Source organism: Ursus arctos, unplaced genomic scaffold, assembly GCF_023065955.2.
Source record: "Ursus arctos isolate Adak ecotype North America unplaced genomic scaffold, UrsArc2.0 scaffold_29, whole genome shotgun sequence".
Taxonomy (NCBI): Eukaryota; Metazoa; Chordata; class Mammalia; order Carnivora; family Ursidae; genus Ursus; species Ursus arctos.
This window is the reverse complement of record NW_026622974.1, coordinates 35,678,889-35,700,494: the sequence shown is the minus strand read 5'-3', so window position 1 is coordinate 35,700,494 and position 21,606 is coordinate 35,678,889. Positions and strand designations below refer to the sequence as shown.

Here is a 21,606-nt window from a genome sequence, read left to right as displayed (position 1 = left end):
TTATTATGTATATAAATTAAATAGCTCAATATTAAGAAAATCTTCATTGTTGTTGACTATTAAAGATGTATCCTTTTCTCCACAACTATCACCTACACCCCCCAGCTTTTATTTACTGTAGTAGCGATTTTTGCTAACATTTCAGTCACACATAGATAAGTGAGATTCAACAGTATTTTCAAACTTCTGTACGTTTGTATTTGGGCACTTAAGTTTTTTACTTGGATACAAATACCTGTTCCTTTGCAGTCTTGTGGAAACATGGTGGACTTGATTTGAGTTTAGCGTGTGTAAGTAAGATCATAGAAAAAGTCTATCCAGTGTAATCTGTACACTGAAACACTGCCGTGCCATTTGTTGGGCAGTGGAGTTAACTCTCTGTAAGATGGGCCTGTCTGAGAGTCCATGGGACTTAAATATTTACGTGCCAAAACAATCTGGCGGGAAATGATCTGACATCTGTAGTGGGGTCCAGCCACAGAGCTCCGCCATACAAAGTTACAATGATGTTCCAGTGTATTTACTTTGAAAGAAAGCAATGCAGACATTTATTTTTACTTTCTTATTGTAGGCTCCCAGCAGTCTTATGGAGACCCTTGAACAGCATCTAAATACATTAGAAGGAAAGAAACCCGGAAACAAGTATGCATTAGTTGTATAATTCTAACTAAGATGAAAAATGCTACAGTCGTTCTTTATAAGAATGAGATGTATCACAGTACCACTTTTACTCCTACAGTTTCAGGGTATGCTTTATTGTAATTCTTCTAGGTTCCCTCAGAACTCCCATCCGATTAACTTACGACAGTGTGACCCCATGTACAGGCAATGTATCTGTCGGCTAATGCAGCAAATTAGTATGTTGTACTTAGGTTGTCTGAACTTGCTGATGTATATACTTGCCCTTACAGGGGATTCACAATATACCGAAAAAGAGTTGTTCATGTTTAAAACTTGAGGCTGTTATCATTGGGCATGAGGAAAACAAGCACAGTTTCACAGGTAGCCTTGAACATTGTTACGTTACCAACCCTGCTGTGAAAAAAGCAAAGCCCACAAGTATAGTTGTCTGCATTTTAGAGTCTCCCCACTTGAAGCATTCAGCGTGGCATGCTGCTGACATTTTGCTCAGGGATCTTTTTTATAGAGTGAATAGCAATCAATCAGCACTAAGTGCAGTTTTACTGGAGTTGCATACCTCTGTGCCCAGGCACATACGTTTTTCACTATTTTTTCCTCATTGCATGCAAAAATGTGCAGGTTCCATTTCTTTTCTTCTCTCTAGCAAGTATCAGACTTGTCTATTCACAGGACCCAGTGCTTTCCAGTCTTTGTGCCTTGCTCAAATTATAATTCTGCTAGTCTTGGATGCCTACCCGCCTTGTCTCTGTGTGTGTAAATCTTACCCGTCCTGGGAGGGCTATCTCATTAAGCCTTCCTTAATCATGCACTGCCCTGTGTTGTGGCCATTTTTTCCCCACATATGTGGTTTAAATAGGTTTTCTGATTCTAAAGTTTAGGGACAGTTTTATACTTCATTATCTCCACCTGTAGCTGTCTCTACAGGTCAGTTTGAAATCTGTCTGTTGGTCCCAGCTTTATGTTTATTTCATTTAGATTGACAGCAGAAGTTAACAGAGACAGCCTAGGAACTGATCGTTGCAGGGCTGTATGCTGACCATGGATTTTGCCTATGATACAGCTATCAAAATGCAACTCCTTCCCGTTTTCTTCTCTCTCGGTGTTTGCCGAGAATCTATTCGTGTCCTGATGTTACTTGTTGCTTGTTGTTCCATTAGCTAAGTGTCATTTCTGTCGTCCTTTCCAAGTTAGTCTAAAAAGTATTGCATGTTTTAAGTTTCCAACCATGAACAACTGTGTAGGAATCTTTTGGGCAGTTACGGTGGAGCTGTTTGGTATGACGCGTGACAGGACCTGTCGGGGCTCTGTTAAGATTGTTATCACAGTGCAAGTGCAAGGTCTACGCCTGCTTCACTGTGGCCTTGGATGGTCAGACTTTTATGGATAGATTGATGCCAACAAAAAGATGTGAGAGTGCATTAAGTGACATGGGAGTACATTAAGATGCCCACTTGCAGTGATTGCTGGGGCTACCCTGTATAAGAATACCTAAGAAGCCAAAGGAGTTGTGTAGGATTTAAGCAAAAGGAGGCAGGAAGCCTAAGAGATGTCTCTGCTCCTGTGGTAGAAGGACCTTTTTGGCAAAGGAGATAGGCCTGTCCTCAGGACTTAAAGCCTCTCTGTTGGCAAGGCAACGCAGGAGGCTCGGTGAAAAGTCAGCTTCTCTGTATTCCTCTCCCTTCAGGGTCCCCCGCACCCTGCACAGAGCCACACTTTCCCGTGTTACATCTGCTGGTACTGCAGTCACCAGAAAAAGCAGCCTTCTGGGGTGAATTTCATTAGCCCTAACTTCAAGTCTAAATTCGCCCCCTTGTGGCTGCTGTAAACTATTTTTGGAAAACAGCTTTGTACACATAGTTACAAGGTAACTACTAAGGGTAGGAAAATAGAAATCCAGTGACCTTCTGTTTTGAATTCCCTTTGACTGAGCATAATGGTTATCTCTCCTTTAAAATCATTTTATGCTTGTCATATTTCTTTTCTGAATTGGCTGAGACCACATCTGAACTTGTCTTTTGCTGATTCCCTATTTTTAAAATAAATGGACTATAGTAGTTAACTGTTTTCTTCTTTGTATGTTTGTGCTTACCTGGGAACTTAAGTGAAGGGTGAGTACTACAGTGAGTGGCTTTTTTGCATTTGGTTATTACTAAAAATGCAAAAAGCACTCTAAAGATTCCACATTTGGTATTCAGAACATTTAAAACTGATTTCTGTCAATTTTACACATCTGTGTTTTTTCATTATACTTTTTTATTTGTCTCCCAAGGTGACTGGCATAAATGGTTTTACTTTGTTTTGGTCTTCTCAAATCAAGACTAACAATCTCTCTTAGGTGTACTTACATTCCTCTTAGATTTTGGAAATCAAGTTTTTTTTATTTGATTAGTAAACAAAAGATTTTCCCATGGCATACGGCAGAAGTGCCAAAAGACAATGTTATAAGGAAAATTAAAGTTTTCTGTCTTTGAGTAGCAGTGTAAAGTGATTCTAATCTCTGAGACAATGAAGCGTTTCCAAATATCTACTATAAAAATATGTGTGCTCTTTATATTTAATGGTTTTTATTTACTGATACTCATTTTTGAAGTTTTATGCAATACTGTGTGATATATTTGTATATTGTGTGTTTCTGTGATTCCATAGAACAAAAGAGAAATTGATTTTATTTTACATGTGGGTTTACTAAGTGCTGAGGGTACAGGAAACCTGATAATCAATTGTAATTAAAATTATTTGGAAGACGTAGATAGGTTTTTCATATCTGTATTTTGTTTTTTTGTTTGTCTTCTGGCTAGCATTTATAGGCAAAATTATGTAGAGATTATTGTTGGGCATATAAGACATAACAAAGTTTCCTCCTTTGATGACTTAGTATTAATATCCTGGAGGTAAACCTTGGCATTTTCTATGTTCATCATAAAAACCCATAGATTTGTTTGTAGCATTTCACAGAATTTAGGATAGGATTACATCACTCATTCTCTTTTAAAATTATATTCGTGCTTTATTCTTTCCAGGGCAGTTCACTATGTACTAGATTTCTCTCGCTGAAATCCTTACAATAAGTATTGATTTTTAGTAAGTGTCATTATCTGTATACATAAAAGATTGTAGCATTTTCTTTTATAAAGGGGAAGTGACCGATAGTAGGGTAGTAAATCAATGAAGAAACAGGTAAAAGGAAGAGAGGAAAACTCGTGCCGGGCGCATCTGAATTTGCATCAGGACAGGCTGGAATGTGAAAGGAGCACAGGCTCTGGGCATCGGACGGACTTGGACGAGAGTCTTAAATCCACCGTTAAAGAGTGATGAGGCACTTCTCTGAGCCTCAAGAGCCCTCAGATTTTAATCAGTGATTAATGATGCTTGTTAAAGCCATGGCCCCATTGGGAGCATACCTTTGGTACTGACCTCTTAGATGAAATCATGGCAAAGGCTAGGTGTGGTCCATTGGAACAGAGGCCACCCATCCTGACAGGTCAGTTTCACACAAAATAATTTTTAAGACTTTTGGTTAATTTATTTTCTATGCAAAGAGTACACGAATGCATTCTTATTCCAAAATTCAAATACAGAAATATCAGTGTCTGCAAAATGCCAGGTATTGGGTAAAGTGCTGGGGATATAAAGTAGTGGGATAGATTCCCTTCCTTCAAAGAATTTAGCGTTTGGAAAAGACAGATTACTGAACAGACAAATAAGATACACTGCAGTAAGTAGGATGATGGTTGGACAGAGACAAATTTTCATTTATTTGCTTAATCCATGGGTAATTAGAAGTGTCATTTAGTAATGGCACTCGTGTAGGAGCTTGGCAAACTGATTCTTGTGCCAATAAGGTTGAACATAAAAGGTATTAATGTGATGTATATTATTAAATCTGTTTTGCTACATTCAATAAGACAAAAATTCATGGTACTGTACAAAACTTCAGTTACTAAATCTCTGCTAATTTTGTTTGGCTAGTGCCGCTTGTACGATTTTCTCTGTAGATGAGTGGAAAGCCATCCCTGCCATATTCTAAGACTCGGATAGTAGGCTTCCTATTGAAATGTGGTTTTTCTTCATTTCGTTTTACCATTTATTTTTCACCAACCTGGGTTGGTAAAGTGTAAACTGTTTATGCAGTCATTTCTGAAGCACTTTGCTAGAAATGATGTGCAAGTCCGTGCTAGCAATAATCTCACCAAAAAAAAAAAAAAATTTACTCCTTTCTAATTTTCCCTCACTCCCTTAGAAACGATCATTGAGGTTCTGTTCTTTTTCAAGCTCCCACTAGATCTAACAGGATAATGCGAATATTATCTATAGATCGTTTTCATTATAGCCATGAAAAACAACAAACCAGGAGGATACATGTGGAAGTTGAGACACATTTCATGGGGATTTTTTAAACTCTGATGTTCCTTTTATGCATCACAATTATGATTAAATGAATCACAATGTACCTTAATGAGTTTTCTAACTTTTTAAAATAATAAGCCAGAGGGTTGGTTTTTGTTTTTGTTTTTTTTAATTCTCTAAAGCCTTGTTTTCCCCAAGTCTGGGCAACATTTTTAAAATTCCAGTTTTATTTTTGTTGGACACAGGCAATAATGATCAACTTGAAGGATTGAGTTGCTAGAGATATAGGAAAACACTTGGGTGTAAGAATTTCTAGTATTAGAAATTAAGTGAATGGAAAACATTGAAAGAGGATGTCATAATTGAGTGAAGGATAAATTATTTTTTAAAAAATAGTTTATCCATTGCTAAGACTTCTGTATATAAACCAGTTAAAGCTTGTCCAAGTGATATCAAACTTAAATGGTTCTACAAATGTATTCACGTATATTCAGTTTTAATTTTTTTGGTTGCCTTTTAGATCTGGTGCTCCCTCTCCGTTAAGTAAGGTAAGTTTGCTGTTTGTTTTGTTTCGACCATTTTAGGAATTCTTGAGTGTACAGTTGAATGACATTAAATACATTCATATTGTGCAACCGTCACTATCGTCCATTTCCAGAACTTTTGTCATCAAAGCTGAAACTCTGCACCCTTTCCACACTAACTCCACAGCCTTCTCCTCAGCCCCAGGCAACCACCATTCTACTTTCTGTCTCTATGAGTTTGACTACTCTAGGTACCTCAAATAAGTGGAATCAACCAGTGTCTGTCCTTTCTTGACTGGCCTATTTTACTTAGCATAATATCTTGGGGGATTGATTTATGCTGTAGCATATGTCCGAACGTCCTCCCTTTTTAAGTCTGAATAACGTTCCATTTTACGTATACACCACGTTTTCTTCTTCCATCTGTCCGTTGGTCACTTGGGTTGCTCCACCTTTTGGTGGTTGTAAATAATACTGCTATGGGAACATGGGTATATAAATACCTGTTTGAGTTCCTGCTTTCAGTTTTTTCAGGTATATACTCAAAAGTGGAATTTCTGGGTCTTATGGTAATTTTATTTTTAATTTCTAAAGGAAAGGAAAGGTGGATTTTGTGTATTCTACTTTATATTAGTTTCTCAGTCTGGTGTAGTATAGCAATGTCTACTTAGTCCTCTGTTTCGACCGTTCTTTTTTTTAAATAGGAGAAATTTTCATACATGTATATTACAACTGAAAACAAACTAGTTACAAAGCACATACGTATTCTGAATCCCAGCCCTGTGAGACAAAACACATAATTTTATACGTGTTTGAACGGTCAAGAAGTCAGTTGCGGTTGAGTGTGTTTCTGCAAGCATGCCTTTTAGACACTCCACTGTAATAATTTTAATAACTTTCTCCTCCATCTTTTTTATCACATTGAAGGACAGGATTAGGGTTATCGGTGACAATAGTACTTATTTCCCTAGGTCTGTACCTCACATTTGCCATTGTATTTTTCAGACAAAAATGTAATAAATGTGCTCTTTCCTCTATGACAAATTTCCATTATGTGATTGCTGTTATTACAGACATGAAGGATGTCATTATGACTGCACTGGTGGTTCCCAGACACCCTGTACTGTGTCAGTACCTGGCTCTCTGCCTAAGAGTCCCTCCGGCAGCTCAAGCCAACAAAAAGCTCCCTGGTGATTCTGATATAAAACTGGGTTTAAAATCATTATGTCTGTGTGAAAAATTCCAACGTATGACTGCAGAATAGAGTGTGGTGAAAATTATGGCATCACTGGGGATGGTCTGTCTCTGCATTTTGGCCAAATTGAATTTTTTTTGATATTTTCTTTTTGTAATAACAGAATTATTCTGGTTCTGTTTCCCTAGCTCTCTCGTTTCTTCAGAGCTTATTGTTACAGAGCAGTTTTTAATGAGCCTTTGAAGACCTTCATTTCTGCATTTATGTTGATGGCTTCATTTTGGTCTCTAAGTTCTCAGTGGTATCTTCATAAACATTACTTTCTAAGCTTATTTACATGTATTGGCTAAAAAAAACACACACACTAATTTCTTTGAGAGGAGTTGTCAGTGTCCGCAGTGGATAGTATACAAATTAAATTTGGCCGGTCCTTTCTATTCCCTTGATAATCTTTCATATTCCATTTGAAAATTTTGAATTTTTGGTGAAGAGAAAGGCTTGAGTTGTTGTTTTCTGAGCAGCAATATGCATATTGCTCATGTGTTTGTCTTCCTTGACATGCTGAATACTTAACACTTGGGTATCTATTGAATTGTGACTTCTTGATTCTTGGACAAAGAGATATTAGACAGGTACTATTTAAGTCTGAAAACCCCTTAACGTTATCTCCTCAGTCCTTTTTCTTAATTTATACTTTTTAAAACTTTAAGTTTAGTCTATTTGAAATTAGGTGTCCATTTGTGGCAGCATCCGATAGCCTTCGAGTAGTCCTAGTCTTCACGTTTTACTTGCTGTCTATCACATTTCCGCTTAGAGTAAGTATCAGTGGACTGGTTTGAGATGCCCCATTAACCTTTCTCTTGTAAATACATGGAGAATTAAATACACCAAATAAAGGGAAATAGAATTAGGATAGTTACCTCAGCAAAAATCTTATCTTTTAATATATTAACTGACTATTAAGGTCTCTTTTTAAAAATAAACCAGTCCAGGACAATAAATGTTAGATTTTATTTTACTTTTTTAGTTTTATCTGTGTCATATTAGTGACGGGATATAGTCATGATACCTTTAAACTGTCAGTGACTTAAATCTTGCTTATGTATTGTTCTCTGCCATCTGTGAACTCTTCTGAAAGTTAGATTTCTAGAATTTAAAGACACCTGAGAAGACTTTATATGAAGTCTGGTTAGGGTGCAAAGGAAAAAGAATGGCCTTGGTTTTATAGCAGTTATCGCAATAATTGATAATTGTTTTCATTTTTAGCAGCTGGTAAGATCTTTCCTGCTAAGTTTATGTTTAGGAAATACCCGTTAGCCTTGATTTTAAGTACGTGAGCAGAAGTCATTGCAATGTTAAGCCAAATATTTTAAACATAATTTTATATATATTGCATTTGACTTTTAAAATTTGAAAGCTGTTTTGTCCAATATTGATTACTTATTACAGTTCTCCATTTCACATTTTCTTGAGTTTTTTCTCCCACAAGGCGTTACCAAAAAACTGCTGCGAGTGTCAGGCCTGCACAGCGGAGGTCCTGCTGCTCTGTGCCCTTTAGGTCAGCATTTGACTACAGTGTGTTGTACACCTTCACTTTCAGTCTTCGCCAGCCACAACCGTTACGTCTCCCAACTCTACACCAGCTAAAACTATCGACACATCCCCACCGGTGGATTTATTTGCAACTGCATCTGCGGCTGTCCCCGTCAGGTGAGTTAATGAGTAGGCGCTGAACCGTTTATTAATATTTTGATTACACTTTTGTTTTCTTTTTAGGTACTGAACCCAGATGTTTTCACAAAATGAAATCTAGTCCTAGTAACATGTGATAGTTTGGGCAATATTTAGGTTCACAAAGTAAGTTCTTTTATATTTTCTACTATTCCCTAGGCCTGTACCCTCAAAGCATCAGCAAGACCTAAGCTGTAGAAATCACCTGCCTGCTCACACAGTTAGGAGAGGAGGTGGAAGAAGTTGTGAAGATATGGAAAATGATTTCAGAAATTAGCTGCTGCTTGTGTGAAATTTAAACGGTGTCTTAAGGCGCTGAAAACAACAACAACAACTTTTCAGTTCTAGGCCAGTTAGTTGGTGCTTAAGAGGAACTCAGACTCTGGTGGTAGAAAGACACCATCAGGATCTTCCCGATCAGCTTCTATAGCACCGAAAGGTCAGAACATTAGTGAGAAAGGTGGAGACGGCTGTGCACTGGGTAAGATCTCAGGGCTGCCTCAGATGAAACCGCAACTCAAAGTAGCTTCTTCGTATAATAATTTTAGGTCGGCCTTTGTTTGGTTCTTTGTCTTGAGAGGATTTATAGTATCTGTGACTGGTTATGAATGCCCTGTATTTGGAGACCTGAATTTTGAACTGAGCAATAAATTCATGTACCCATATTAACTATGTGTGTTACCCCTACTTGCCTAGTTCTGCTTTTAATTATCACAAGTTTGATAAAAACAAGTCCTTTTTGCCTCTATACTTAGATACTATATACTATACAATATACTTTATACTTCTACTAAAAGCTTTGATTCAGGTCTGAATCATATGTTTCCCTGTCCTGGCACTTAGACCAGTTAGGTTTATGACATGGAAATCAAAACTAGGCGAGTTTCAGGTGCTTTGAAATTAAAAAACAAACAAACAAAAAAACAAAATCCTTTCTTCAAAAGAATATTACTTGGAAATCTAATATGTAAAAAAGGTAAAGATGGAATTGCTATTTATGAAGAAGGGTGGGGATCTGGCACCCTGGTGCCTTGGTACCTGGTCTGATAACCTGTGGGCCATTGTGTTTCAAACCTGAATGAAACTCCTGGGGCCATGTTAAAATGAAGATTCTGATATAGAAGATATGGGCTATACCCAAGATTCTGTACTTCTAACAATGTCTCAGGATATTAGTAGATTGAAGACCACACTTTGGATAGCAAAGCTCTAGGCTCCTCCTTGGAACTTCTGCAGATGGAGCAGTTTTGAAATACACAGCCCTAACTGAATGAGAATAAAAAATACAGAAGTATTTTAGATGAGGTGTCTCATAGGCAAACTTGATATGTTATAGTTTAACTTAGATAAAAGGTATATTAGTGATTATTCATTTTACTATTCTTTGCTTTATAAATAAATTCTTAAGGCAAGAATTTTTTCCATACAAAAAATTTTAGAAAATAGAAAAAAGGGAAAAATTACCCATAATTCTCTTACTCTAATGCCTTTAATATTTGAGTATGCTTCCTTTTATCACAGTCCTCCTAACCAGCATTTCAGATGCTACCCAGTGGACATTAACATATTTGATAAAATTTCCCCTTAATTTGAGGTCTCTGGGTTTTCCCCTTTAATTTCTGCTTTATGATTTGTTGAGTGGCCCATTGCTTGAAGGATGGTTTACCTGTGTTATTCTGTATAGAGCAAGAATTGGCAAACTATGGCCTATGGGTGAAACTAGCCCACTGTCTGTTTTTATAAATAAAGTTTTATTGGAACAAAGGCACGTTCATTTGTTTATATATTGCCTGTGTCTTATTTTATGCTATACTGGCAGAGATAAAGAGTGATAGACCATCTAGCCCACAAACTAAAATATTTAGCTTCTGGCCCCTTACAAAGTAGTTTGCCAAGCCTATAGAAGAACATATGCTATACTTTCCAAAATATTATTCTCTTATTGGATTTAAAATATCCAAAATCTTTGATGCTTTCTTCATCAGTCTTTATTTAAAAGCATCTTCACATTATAAAATTTTAAAATCTGATTTTAAAATTGCATTTTCCTTTCAGCACTTCTAAACCATCTAGTGATCTCCTGGACCTCCAGCCAGACTTTTCTTCCGGGGGAGCAGCAGCCGCCGCAGCACCAGCGCCACCACCACCTTCTGGAGGAGCCACTGCATGGGGAGGTGAGTGAAAGCAGACCGCCATGCCATTTTTCTAGTCAGTTGTTTTTATTCAGGCTATTATTGTTATACTTACCTTCTAATTGTCCAAGATGTTGCTAGAAACTTGGAGAGAAAATGGTAAGAATGGCATCTATTGATTGGAATATATATATTGAGAGAGAGGCAGAGAGTCTCTCTGTGGTAGTCATATAGTTCTCATTTTAAGACTTGGAACAAAGGCAGTATTTTTCTTTGCTATTCTGAAATTCTGATTATTTTTAATAATTGGTCTCTAGAGATTCAGGCATTAAGAGGATTGGATGTTCCTGTGAACTTCTGAGATTACTCAAGGCAGCACTTCCAATTTGATTTGTTCAGGTGTAGCCTCCTTCCTGGATTCCTTTATGCCTAAATTGGTTTTAATTCATATTGAATTTGACTTCAGGCAGTTGAAATCTGGGATAGATTCTTGTTTGTGCCGGAAAAGATCCGTACTAAACTAACTGAGAAGAATCATACCTAAGTACTTGATTCCCATTTTTATTCATGGATCTTGAAAAAATTAAAATTTTACAAGTATTTGATTAAAAAGCAAATTAAATAATAATATAAAATAAGCTAATTATTTTCAGGGCTGTACTGAGTTGGTTTTAAATGCCTTGCCCTATTGCACCAAAATCTCAAAATAATTTTTTTTTAGGTTTAAAAATGATTCCTACAATATAGAAAGAACACAGAGGGGATAACATAAGCAATGTGGTGGAATAGGAGGTGCCCCGTCATAGCTCCTTTGTGGGAGCTTTGGGATCCAGGTAGGAGCCCAAGGGAGCCTAAGATCAAGGAAGGTGGTTTTGAGAAGGCAAGCCTACACCCAGATAGGAGACTCGCCAACCTTGGCCCTGGCTATAGATCTGGAAATACCACCATGCTCCTATGGATGCATTTACAGTCCTGTTTGACTTTGGGCCTGTCATCAGCAGCATCTGTCAAAGGACCCCGAAGGAGTCGTGCTTGCCCTTGCCTTGGGTAACAGGTCTCCTGACCTTGGTCTCAGCCGTGAATTCTGAAATGGCCTGTGACCCAGCTCCAGCCTTTCTCAGTCATGGTCTGGGAGCAGTCCTGCCTGCCCAGGAATTCAGCAAGAGACACATCTGTCCCTATCCCCAGAGGCAGGCCTGCTGACCTTGGTCCCAACTATGGACTTTAAAGCAGCCCTCTGACTTGGTCCCAGCTCCATTCAGCTATGGTCCAGGACTCGACCTGCCTATCCAGGGACCCAGTGAGAGCCACACCTTTCCATGCATTTGCTAACCAGCCCACCATCTGTGGACTCAACTGCAGATCCTGAAATGGACCCTTGTTCCAGTTCTAGCCCTACTGACCAAGGTCCTATAGGTCCACTCAGGGATGAGGCAGATACAAACCCATCCAAGCCCCTGGCAAGAGGCCCATCAACCATGGGCATCACAGCATACCCAGCAGGTAACCACGTGACCCAGCTCCAACCCACTCAATTGTGATTCTGTTCTGATACTCTGGGCAGTGTCATTAGTGGAGAGCAAGTGAAAGTCTTTACCTGCCAAAATGAGTCTTTAAAGACTGGAAGAGCTATTTACTTCTTTAAATGTACAGATACCAACAGAAGTCTACATGGATTACAAAGAATCAGGGAAACAAACATGATACCACCAAAGGAAGCTAATAATACTGTAATAATCAATGCCAAAGAAATGGAAATCTATGAATTGCCTGACAAAGAATTTAAAATAATCATCTTAACGAAGATCAGTGAGATACAAAAGAACAGAAATAGACAACAAAACAAAGTCAAGAAAACAATACATGAACAAAATGAGAAGTTTAATAAAGAGATAAAGGCCATAAGAAGGAACTAAACACAAATCAAAATATTAGCAAAGCAAATTCAGTAGCACATTAGAAGGATCATACACCATGATCAAGTGGGATTTATCCCTGGGATGGAAGGATGGTTCAATATATACAAATCAGTAAGCATGATATTACAGAATGAAGGATAAAAATCATATGATCTCAGCATGCCTGGGGAGCTCATTCGATTAAGCATCCAACTCTTAATTAATCTTAGTTCAGGTCTTGATCTCAGGGTCATGAGTTCAAGCCCCATGTTGGTCTCCATCCTGGACATGGAGCCTACTTTAAAAAAAAAAAATCATATGATCTCAATAGATGCAGAAAAGGCATCTAACAGATTTCAGCATCCTTTCATGATAAAAAATTCTTGACAAATTATGTGTAGAAGGAATGTACCTCAATGTTATAAAGGCCATATATGATGAGCCCACAGCTAACATCATACTCAGTGGTGAAAAGCCGAAACCTTTTTCTCTTAAGATTAGGGACAAGATAAGGATGCCCACTCTCCACTTCTTTTTTTTTTTTAATTAACATATAATGATTATTTGTTTCAGAGGTACAGGTCTGTGATTCATCAGTCTTACACAATTCACAGTGCTCACCATAGCACATACCCTCCCCAGTATTCATCACCCAGCCACCCCATCCCTCCCACCCCACTTCACTCCAGCCCACTCTCCATTTATGTTTAACACAGTGCTGGAGGTCTTAGCCAGAGCAATTAGGCAAGAAACAGAAATAAAAGGCACCCAAATAGGAAACGAAGAAGCAAATTGTCTTTGCAGATGACATAATCTTGTGTGTATAAAACCTTAAAGACTCTACCAAAAAGCTGTTAAAACTAATAAAGAATTCAGTAAAGTTGCAGGATACACAATCAACATACAAAAATCAGTTGTCTTTCTGTACACTAACAACAAATTATGTGAAAAAGAAATGAAGAAAACAATTTCATTTACAATAGCATCAAAAGGAATGAAATACTTAGCAAATTTTCATCAAGGACATGAACGATTTGTATACTGAACTGTTAAACATTGATGAGAGAAATTGAAGAAAACACAAAGGGAAAGATATTCTGTTTTCATGGATTAGAAAAATTAATATTGTCAAACTGTCCATAAAGTGATCTATACATTCAGTGAAATCCCTAGAAAAACTGTAATTGCATTTTCCCTTAAATAGAAAAACAATCCTATCATTTATACAGACCACAAAACACCCCAAGCAGCCCAAGCAAACTTGAGAAAGAAGAACAAAACTGAAGGCATCAAACTTCCTGATTTCAATGTATAGTACAAAGCTATAGTAATCAAAACAGTATGGTGCTGATATGAAAATGGACACCTTGACCAACAGAACAGAACAGAGAGCCCAGAAATAAACCCACACACATACAGTCAACTAACTTTGGACAAGAACACCAAGAATACACAACGGGGAGAAGATAGTCTCTTTAATAGCTAGTGTTGGGAAAACTGGATATCCACATGCAAAAGAATAAAATCGGAACTTTATCTTATATCCTACACAAAAATTAACTTTAAATGGATTAAAGACTTAAGTATGATACCTGAAACCATAAGAAAACAGAGAAAAATCTTTTTGGACACTGGTCTTAGCAATGAGTTTTTTGGATATGACACCAAAAGCATAGGCAACAAAAGTGAAAATAAGCAGTAGGACTATGTCAAACTAAAAATCTTCTGCACAGCAAAAGAAACAATGAAATGAAAATGCAACCTATAGAATGGGAGAAAATATTTGCAAACTATGTACCTAATATGGAGTTAATATCCATAATATGTAAGGACTCAATTCAATAGCAAAAAAAACAAATAACTTGATTTAAAAATGGGCAGAGGGGGGCGCCTGGGTGGCACAGCAGTTAAGCGTCTGCCTTCGGCTCAGGGCGTGATCCCAGTGTTACGGGGTGGAGCCCCGCATCAGGCTCCTCCGCTATGAGCCTGCTTCTTCCTCTCCCACTCCCCCTGCTTGTGTTCCCTCTCTCACTGGCTGTCTCTCTCTGTGTTAAATAAATAAGTAAAATCTTTAAAAAAACAAAAATGGGCAGAGGACCTGAATAGACATTTTTCTGAAGAAAACATACAGATGGCCAATAGATATATAGAAGTGTGTTCAGTATCACTAATCAGGGAAATGCAAATCAAAACCATATATCATATCACCTCATACCTGTTGGAATGGCTATACCAAAAAGATAAGCAATAACAAGTACTGATGAGGATTTGGAAAAAAGGGGACCCTGTGTACTGTTGGTGAGAGCGTAAATTGGTACAGCTATTATGGAAAACAGTATAGCTAGTCCTCAAAAAATTAAAAATAGGACTACCACATGATTTACTAATTTTACTTCTGGATGGAGACATACACACACGCATCAAAGAGATATTTGCATTTCCATACTCACCACAACTTTAAACACAATAGCCAAGATATGGAAATAACGGAAATGTCTGTCAGCGGACAAATAGAGAAGGAAAATGTCTTATATCTAAATCCAATGAAATATTATTCAGCCCTAAAAAAGAAGGAAATCTTCCCATTCGCAAAAGCATGGGTGTGAACATGGAAGACATTTTGCTAAGGGAATAAGCCAGACACAGAAAGACAAATATGTATGATCTCACTTGTTTGTGGAATCTAAAAAAGTCAAATTCTCAGAAGCAGAAAGTAGAATTATGGTTGGTAGGGGATGAAGAGTAAGGCAAAGGTGAAGAGACGTTGATCAAAGGGTACAAGTGGTCAGTTCTAAGATGAGTTAAGTTCTGGAGATCTAATGTACAGCTGGTGACTATAGTTAATGATACTACTGTATACTTGAAATTTGCTGAGAGTGAATTTTAAGTTTTCTCACCACAAAAATAAGGTAGTAACTAGTAACTGTGTGAGATGATGGATGTGTTAGGTTGATTGTAATAATCATTTCACAAAGTATATGTATGTCAAATCATCGCATTGTACATCTCAAATATATACATCGATAAAGCTAAGGTGCGGGAAGAAACAACACAGGTGAAAGACATTAACTCACTGATGAGGAAATCAGTAAGATGATAAAGACGGTTCACAGAACATTTTTTAAAGATTTTATTTATTTATTAGAGAGCGGGCATGAGCAAGAGAAAGTGGCAAAAGGAGAGGGAGAAGCAGACTCCCCACTGAGCAGGGAGCCAGATGTGGGGCTTGATCTCACGACCCTGGACTCATGACCTGAGCTGAAGGCAGACACTTAAACTGACGGAGCCACCCAGGCACCTGGTTCAGAGAACATTTGGAGGAGCTTGATTATTTACCCATGTTTGAAAAGAAATGTTAGAATAAATTAAGTAGGTTAAATGCAAAACTAGTTAATGTCCCATATAGCAATAAAAAGATCTTGTTATCTTCTCCCAGACAGAGTATTACTTGAATCACTAGTGGAAAGATCTTTTGATATATCATTTTAGAATCAGAATCCTTAATTAACATTTAAATTGCAAAGTCAAATAAAGTTACATTTCCATAGCTAATTAAATAATCTTTGGGTGAGCTTGCTAAATAATGTGTCAGTATGACATCAGAGTACATGCTATAATCTCTTGATTTTATTTCCAAGTTGTTTTGGCAAGAAAATAAACAACAGATAACCAGTCCTGCAATAAGTTGCTAATTATAAATATGAACATTTTAAATATTGGTGTTTTTCCACTTTAAATATTTAAACCTCCTATGTTGAAATGTTCACCTCCTATGTCTATAGCTATCCATTTTTTTTAAATAAAATTGCTCTTTCAGCTTCACTTCACTTTATTAAATTTCAGTTGGTAAAAGGAAAATATTGCTGCTGAGATTTTATAAGTGCAGTCTTCTGGCTCTCATGTTTTCATTCTGAGCTTCATCTTTCAGAAGTGTTTGATTATTTCAATTTACTGATAATTTATTTTCATTACCACAGTGTCTTATAACAATTTTATTTTCCAGTTAATTTAAAATGTTTCAAATCCATATCCTTAAATCAGACTTTCTTGGTCATAAATTCATATATGTGACTTTTAGAGAACCTTTATAATTTAAAGCTTAGTGTTAATTATAATTTGTGGGGTTATACAAAAAAATTTTTCAGTTTTATGTGAACGTATTAAGTCTTTAATTCTGTCAACTATTTAAAGCAGTATGTATTCACACTGTAATTTTTAGAACTTATCAAACATTTAGTGATTTACTTAGAACTTTAATGAATAAACAGTGAAACTGTAAACTGTCTCCTTTCACCTTATTCTCTGGCATGAAATTGAAGAGTAATTCTTTTCTTTTCTTTTTTTTTAATTTTGCACCAAAAGAATGCCAAGTAAAGAGATAAAGCTAGGTGAAATCTTTTAAAATTGCAGTGAAACATTTTTATTCATTTCCATCTTCAAACACTCTTTGCTAAGACACAGTACTGTAAGGAATAAGTTATAATAACCAATTTTATCAGAATACATTTCAGTCTTGTTAGAAATAAGTAGCTATTGGTGATTGAAGCATTAAGATAGCAGTGGATAAAGAAGAAAGCAGAATAGTGTGGCTTTAGTCAGAGCTGTTCAATAGGGACATGCAGTTTTTGTCTTGCTCAAAGGCAGGATGAGAGGGTCTAAAATCTAGCCTGCTTTCTGCAAGTCAATCTGTGAGCCTTTTTCTTCCTTGAGAAAGAGGTGCTTTTCTCTTCCTAATCTGCTGGTGCAGAGGGAGCACTTTTTAAATATAGTACAAAGCACCTGATAGATTAGCAGGACCTTGGCTCAGGCCTGATGGTCACTTTTTGATAATTCGACATCATTAGTCTTCTGTCTCAAGAAAATATCTATAATTACACTATTTCATAGTAGTTAGAAAGTCAGCTAGAGAGAAAAATACTAATAAATTATCTAATTCCTAAGCAAAATAGTAAAAATTATAAGCCTTAAAAAATTGAAGTAAACTTGTATAATATGAAATTGAGAAATATTCGATACCTTCAGTTTGCATTTGTCCTGTAGGTACCCAGTAGTGGTTGAACGGGATGCTAAGTTGTAACAGATAGGTTTTGGCTCATTTGACTAAGCGAAAATAAATAAAATCACTTTCTCAGTCTTGTTTGATAAAATCAAGCCATTTCTATTATTGAAGCACATCTTAATTTTATATAACCAAATAATAAACTATAAACTTTAAAACTCTGTAGACTTATTTGGATATTCTTATCTGACCATAATGCTAGTAAGATGATTCATTTTCCAACAACCAAGGCCATTTCAGGTGTATATGAATTTCCCTTGGGGGTTATGGGTACTGATAAATATTGCCATTTTAAGGGACATATTATAAATGATAGTATTTTTCCTGTTCACGTGAGACAACCACATTTTCGCAAATTCATATTTTCGTAAACCTAAGTTAATGCATATAAGATTTGCATTCTGTGGGCTGATAATGAACGTGTATGAAAGAAGACAGAGTGTTTTTTTAATCCCTGACTTTGGCCCCATAATAAGGAGAGTGGTTTTCTCTCCGTAATAAATTTCTCGCCCAGCACAAAGAAGTGAGTATGTGTGTTGTATTTCTGTGTGTCTTAGAAGTGGGAAACAGATCATTTCTTATTATAAATGCTTGAAGTGAAATTTCTCTTTTCTGAGAAATATAGAATTCCTGTTAGGGTTTTATTATAATTAGTTGACCTAATTAGGATTTTATTAGAATTAAGAGACCTAATAGAAAGTAATTACCAACATCCATTTGAAGGCTCACCATTATTATGCAATCATATGACTTCAATAGTTTCCATGGGGAATATTACCCACAGTACAAGCAATTTTAGTGACCTGTATTACCATTTGCTTGTTAATTAAATCTGGGGTCATATCTATGGGCTATTTTGGAAACATGCGTGTGTACACACACATACCCACAGAAAGATTTATAGAAGCTTTGAAAGTCATAGTTCTGTAATGAAAATTATAACTTGACTTAAATGTTAGCTATTGATATTGTTATTAGCAAGCATTTTATATGCTCCAGGTATGGGTGAGCGCTTGAATATACTAACACATTCAATCTTTATAATAACCTAGGAAGTTTAGCTTCATATCACTGCAAAATACAGATTCCCTTGTTAATTTAGTTGTAGTTTTGTTTCCTCAATTACAGTGAATATTTTCTAGCAATTTCCATAATACAAAAAAATAACTGATTTGTGCTACTTGCCAGTGAATTGAGCTCTGCTTCTGTGGGGTTTGGGCGGGAGCAGTTTGTGTAGTTTAATCCTTTATAAAAAGCGGTAGTTTGAGAATAATAACTGTTTCCATCATCCTAAAGTAGGGCTTTGTTTTATGGTAGGGAATGTTTTGCATAAAGCAAGAAATAAGTAACATAAATTATATTTCATCCAGAAAATTAAGATTTTAGAGACTAATACCTGTGGCAAAAGTTTTCAACATCAATTATGCACCAGTCTTACATTTCCCTAGGAAATTTTACCTTCCATCTTTCATCATATTGCAAGAAGTCTTGTAACCCTCCATCTGAATAAAACACTCGTCAAACACATGGAACTAGAATTTTAATCTTTTGTACTTTTTAAAAAGATTTCTGTTTCTCTGTCCTTCTAATACACGTGAATAGTATTCTGCTTTCTCACTTGCCAAATGTATGAAATAAATTGCCCATTCCCTGTGATAGACAGTAGTAAGTTTGGAGACTGTTAAATCACACGGCTCTTAGCTCTTCTGTTGAGTCACACTGCATCTTAAACTAGCCATTGAGAAAGCAAGACTAGAGAGGATCCCACCAATGCCAGGAGAATAGAGAAACCAAGTCTGTCTGGCTTCTGATGACCCACTTTGGTTTCTAATTAATATTTTAGGATGTATGAGTATAGAGTAACAGTTGATTGGGCCTGATACTGTTGGTTTGAGGCATTATTGGAAGTACCTACTGTTTCTCAGGATTTGGGACCTGATCAGCTAACAGCCCCAAATCAACATAGCTCCTTTTTGCCTGGTGTTAATTAGGCATATATTCTAAAATTAAAAAACTGTTTCTAACATGAAGTGCCCTGTGTGCTATAATTTTTTAATGCTGCTATGAAATATATAAGATTTGGTTAGAAGGGCTTTGGTTACCTTACTGTGTCTGTAGAGTGCTTTATCTAATATTTATTGGGTTGGCAAATTGCATAGTTAAATGAATATGATCATTTTTAGTGTCAAATTTATGTTTCTCAGTTTTTTAAATGTCTTCTGGAAATTTTAGTTTACTGAGTTCTCATATTGTTTTTAAGACTCAAAAAAATAGCTCCCTAATGAGTTCTGATAAAATTTGTTCATGATTAAAATAAAATTCTGGTAACATTCATGAATTCAATTATGAGCCCTGGGGTATATCACGTGACTGGGAATACAAGAATGCTGTTGGACTCTCTCAACATTTAACCTAAAGCCATAGTATAGTTAAGAATTACCCTTCCTGGGCTTTTTATTTGGTATGCCAACTGTAATCCCACTGTTGAACACTAAGAAAATATCTACCTCCGAAAGGAATGCAGACCTCAGAAGGCCTGAAAAGTTTTGATGCTACAAAATCTGTCTTGTTCATCTTAAAAATAATTCTCGTATGTTGTCACATGTTTATAAACAGAAAGATTATATATCAAATTGAAAAACATCCAATAATATGAAATTTATGAAGGCAAAACCTGTGTAGGGGAGGGTTGTTTTTTTCTAGCCGCTAAGCTTGGACTCAGTTCTTTGGCTATGGTTGGTATGTTCTACAGTCAAACTACAGCTATCATAAACCTGCATTTATTCTGTGGTATTCTGGGCTGAAGTGACTCATCAAATAGAGGATTAATAAAGTTTAATTAACTGTAGTATCTTTAGAATTAATATCTATCATATAGTGAAATCCATCAAAGCAGATGAAATGGGAAATCTGGTAAGAAATGGAGTTTGTCAAAGTCGTTCAGAGCTGACTTCAGGTAAGTCTCTTGACCTGCTTGCTCTCAGGTTTCCCACCTATAAAATTGGAAGCTTGGTCTAGAGGACCCTATGGTCCTTCCAGCTTAAACATTCCACGATAATAATAGGTAATACACCCTTTGTACTTACAAGTGGTCCAGAAAGGTGCATACAGCTCAAATACCTTCAGGTAGTACCTCGCCCTGCTTGGACATTGGTGTGGTTGCATATTTCAGCGTTCTCTCTTATTTCTTCATACGCTGACACATAATGGACATCGATAGACCTTTTGGGAGAGGGTGAGTAAACTTTATTTTAAACTTCTGTTTTGAGAGACTTCCATCTCTTAATAACTGTCCTTATTTGGTCATTTGGAGTCTGGTATATCTTTTGTCCTTTCCTCTTCTTCTCCCCTGTTCGTTCTCTGTCCGTGGTGCAACATAGATTCTCTGGCTGCACTTTCCTCTGTTCCCTCTGAAGCACAAATTTCAGATCCATTTGCTCCAGAACCTACCCCTCCTACTACAACTTCTGAAATTGCAACTGCTTCAGCCTCTGCCTCAACTACTACAACTGTCACTGCTGTCACTGCTGACGTGGATCTCTTTGGAGGTTAGTCGGTCACATCACTGTTTTGTCCTTTTCCTGCCAGGTTTGCTAAAAATTACCTTAGAGTTAAGGTGCTTAAAAATGTTTACATTATATAACAGCATGTCAGAGTGTTTCACTACTTGTTACATGTTTATTCGTATATATTTGTCTTCGCTAACTTTATCAACTTTATCTTCACTTAATTTTGGTGGTTTTAGAGCAAAGTTTGCAATGCTTTAGGCCCATTTGATTTTTCCATTTTTTGAAAGTGAGGATTTAAGTTGCTATCAACCTTGTCCCATATATGTTCCTGCCCAGCAGTATCTCTCTGAAAGTGGCACCCGACCTCTCTATCATATTGAGGTTTGACTTTTTGACCACATCCACACTAGCTGAATGAATACTACTTGGAGACTATGAAGGGGAAGTCTTGGCTTAAGTTATTTTTTAAGACGTAAGAAAAAAAAATTCACCTAAGAGTAGTTCAGGTTTGGAGGTCTCCGAAGAGAGTTTAGGGATATGCCCATTTTTGTAACTGTAAGCTTGTTCTC

General features: G+C 36.7%; 1 protein-coding gene across 4 annotated transcripts in view; it reads left to right on the top strand.

The window, feature by feature from the left end:
* Nucleotides 1-21,606, top strand: part of SNAP91 (synaptosome associated protein 91) — a 135,712-nt gene that overhangs the window by 70,993 nt on the left and 43,113 nt on the right. For 2 of the 4 annotated variants that reach the window (XM_057303917.1, XM_057303920.1), the window contains exons 10-14: nt 572-642; nt 5,510-5,537; nt 8,309-8,418; nt 10,495-10,613; nt 20,909-21,076. In XM_057303917.1, the coding sequence (XP_057159900.1) occupies nt 572-642; nt 5,510-5,537; nt 8,309-8,418; nt 10,495-10,613; nt 20,909-21,076 (496 nt within the window). The remainder of the gene's footprint in view (nt 1-571; nt 643-5,509; nt 5,538-8,308; nt 8,419-10,494; nt 10,614-20,908; nt 21,077-21,606) is intronic. The other 2 variants (XM_057303918.1, XM_057303919.1) reach the window with 1 other exon arrangement.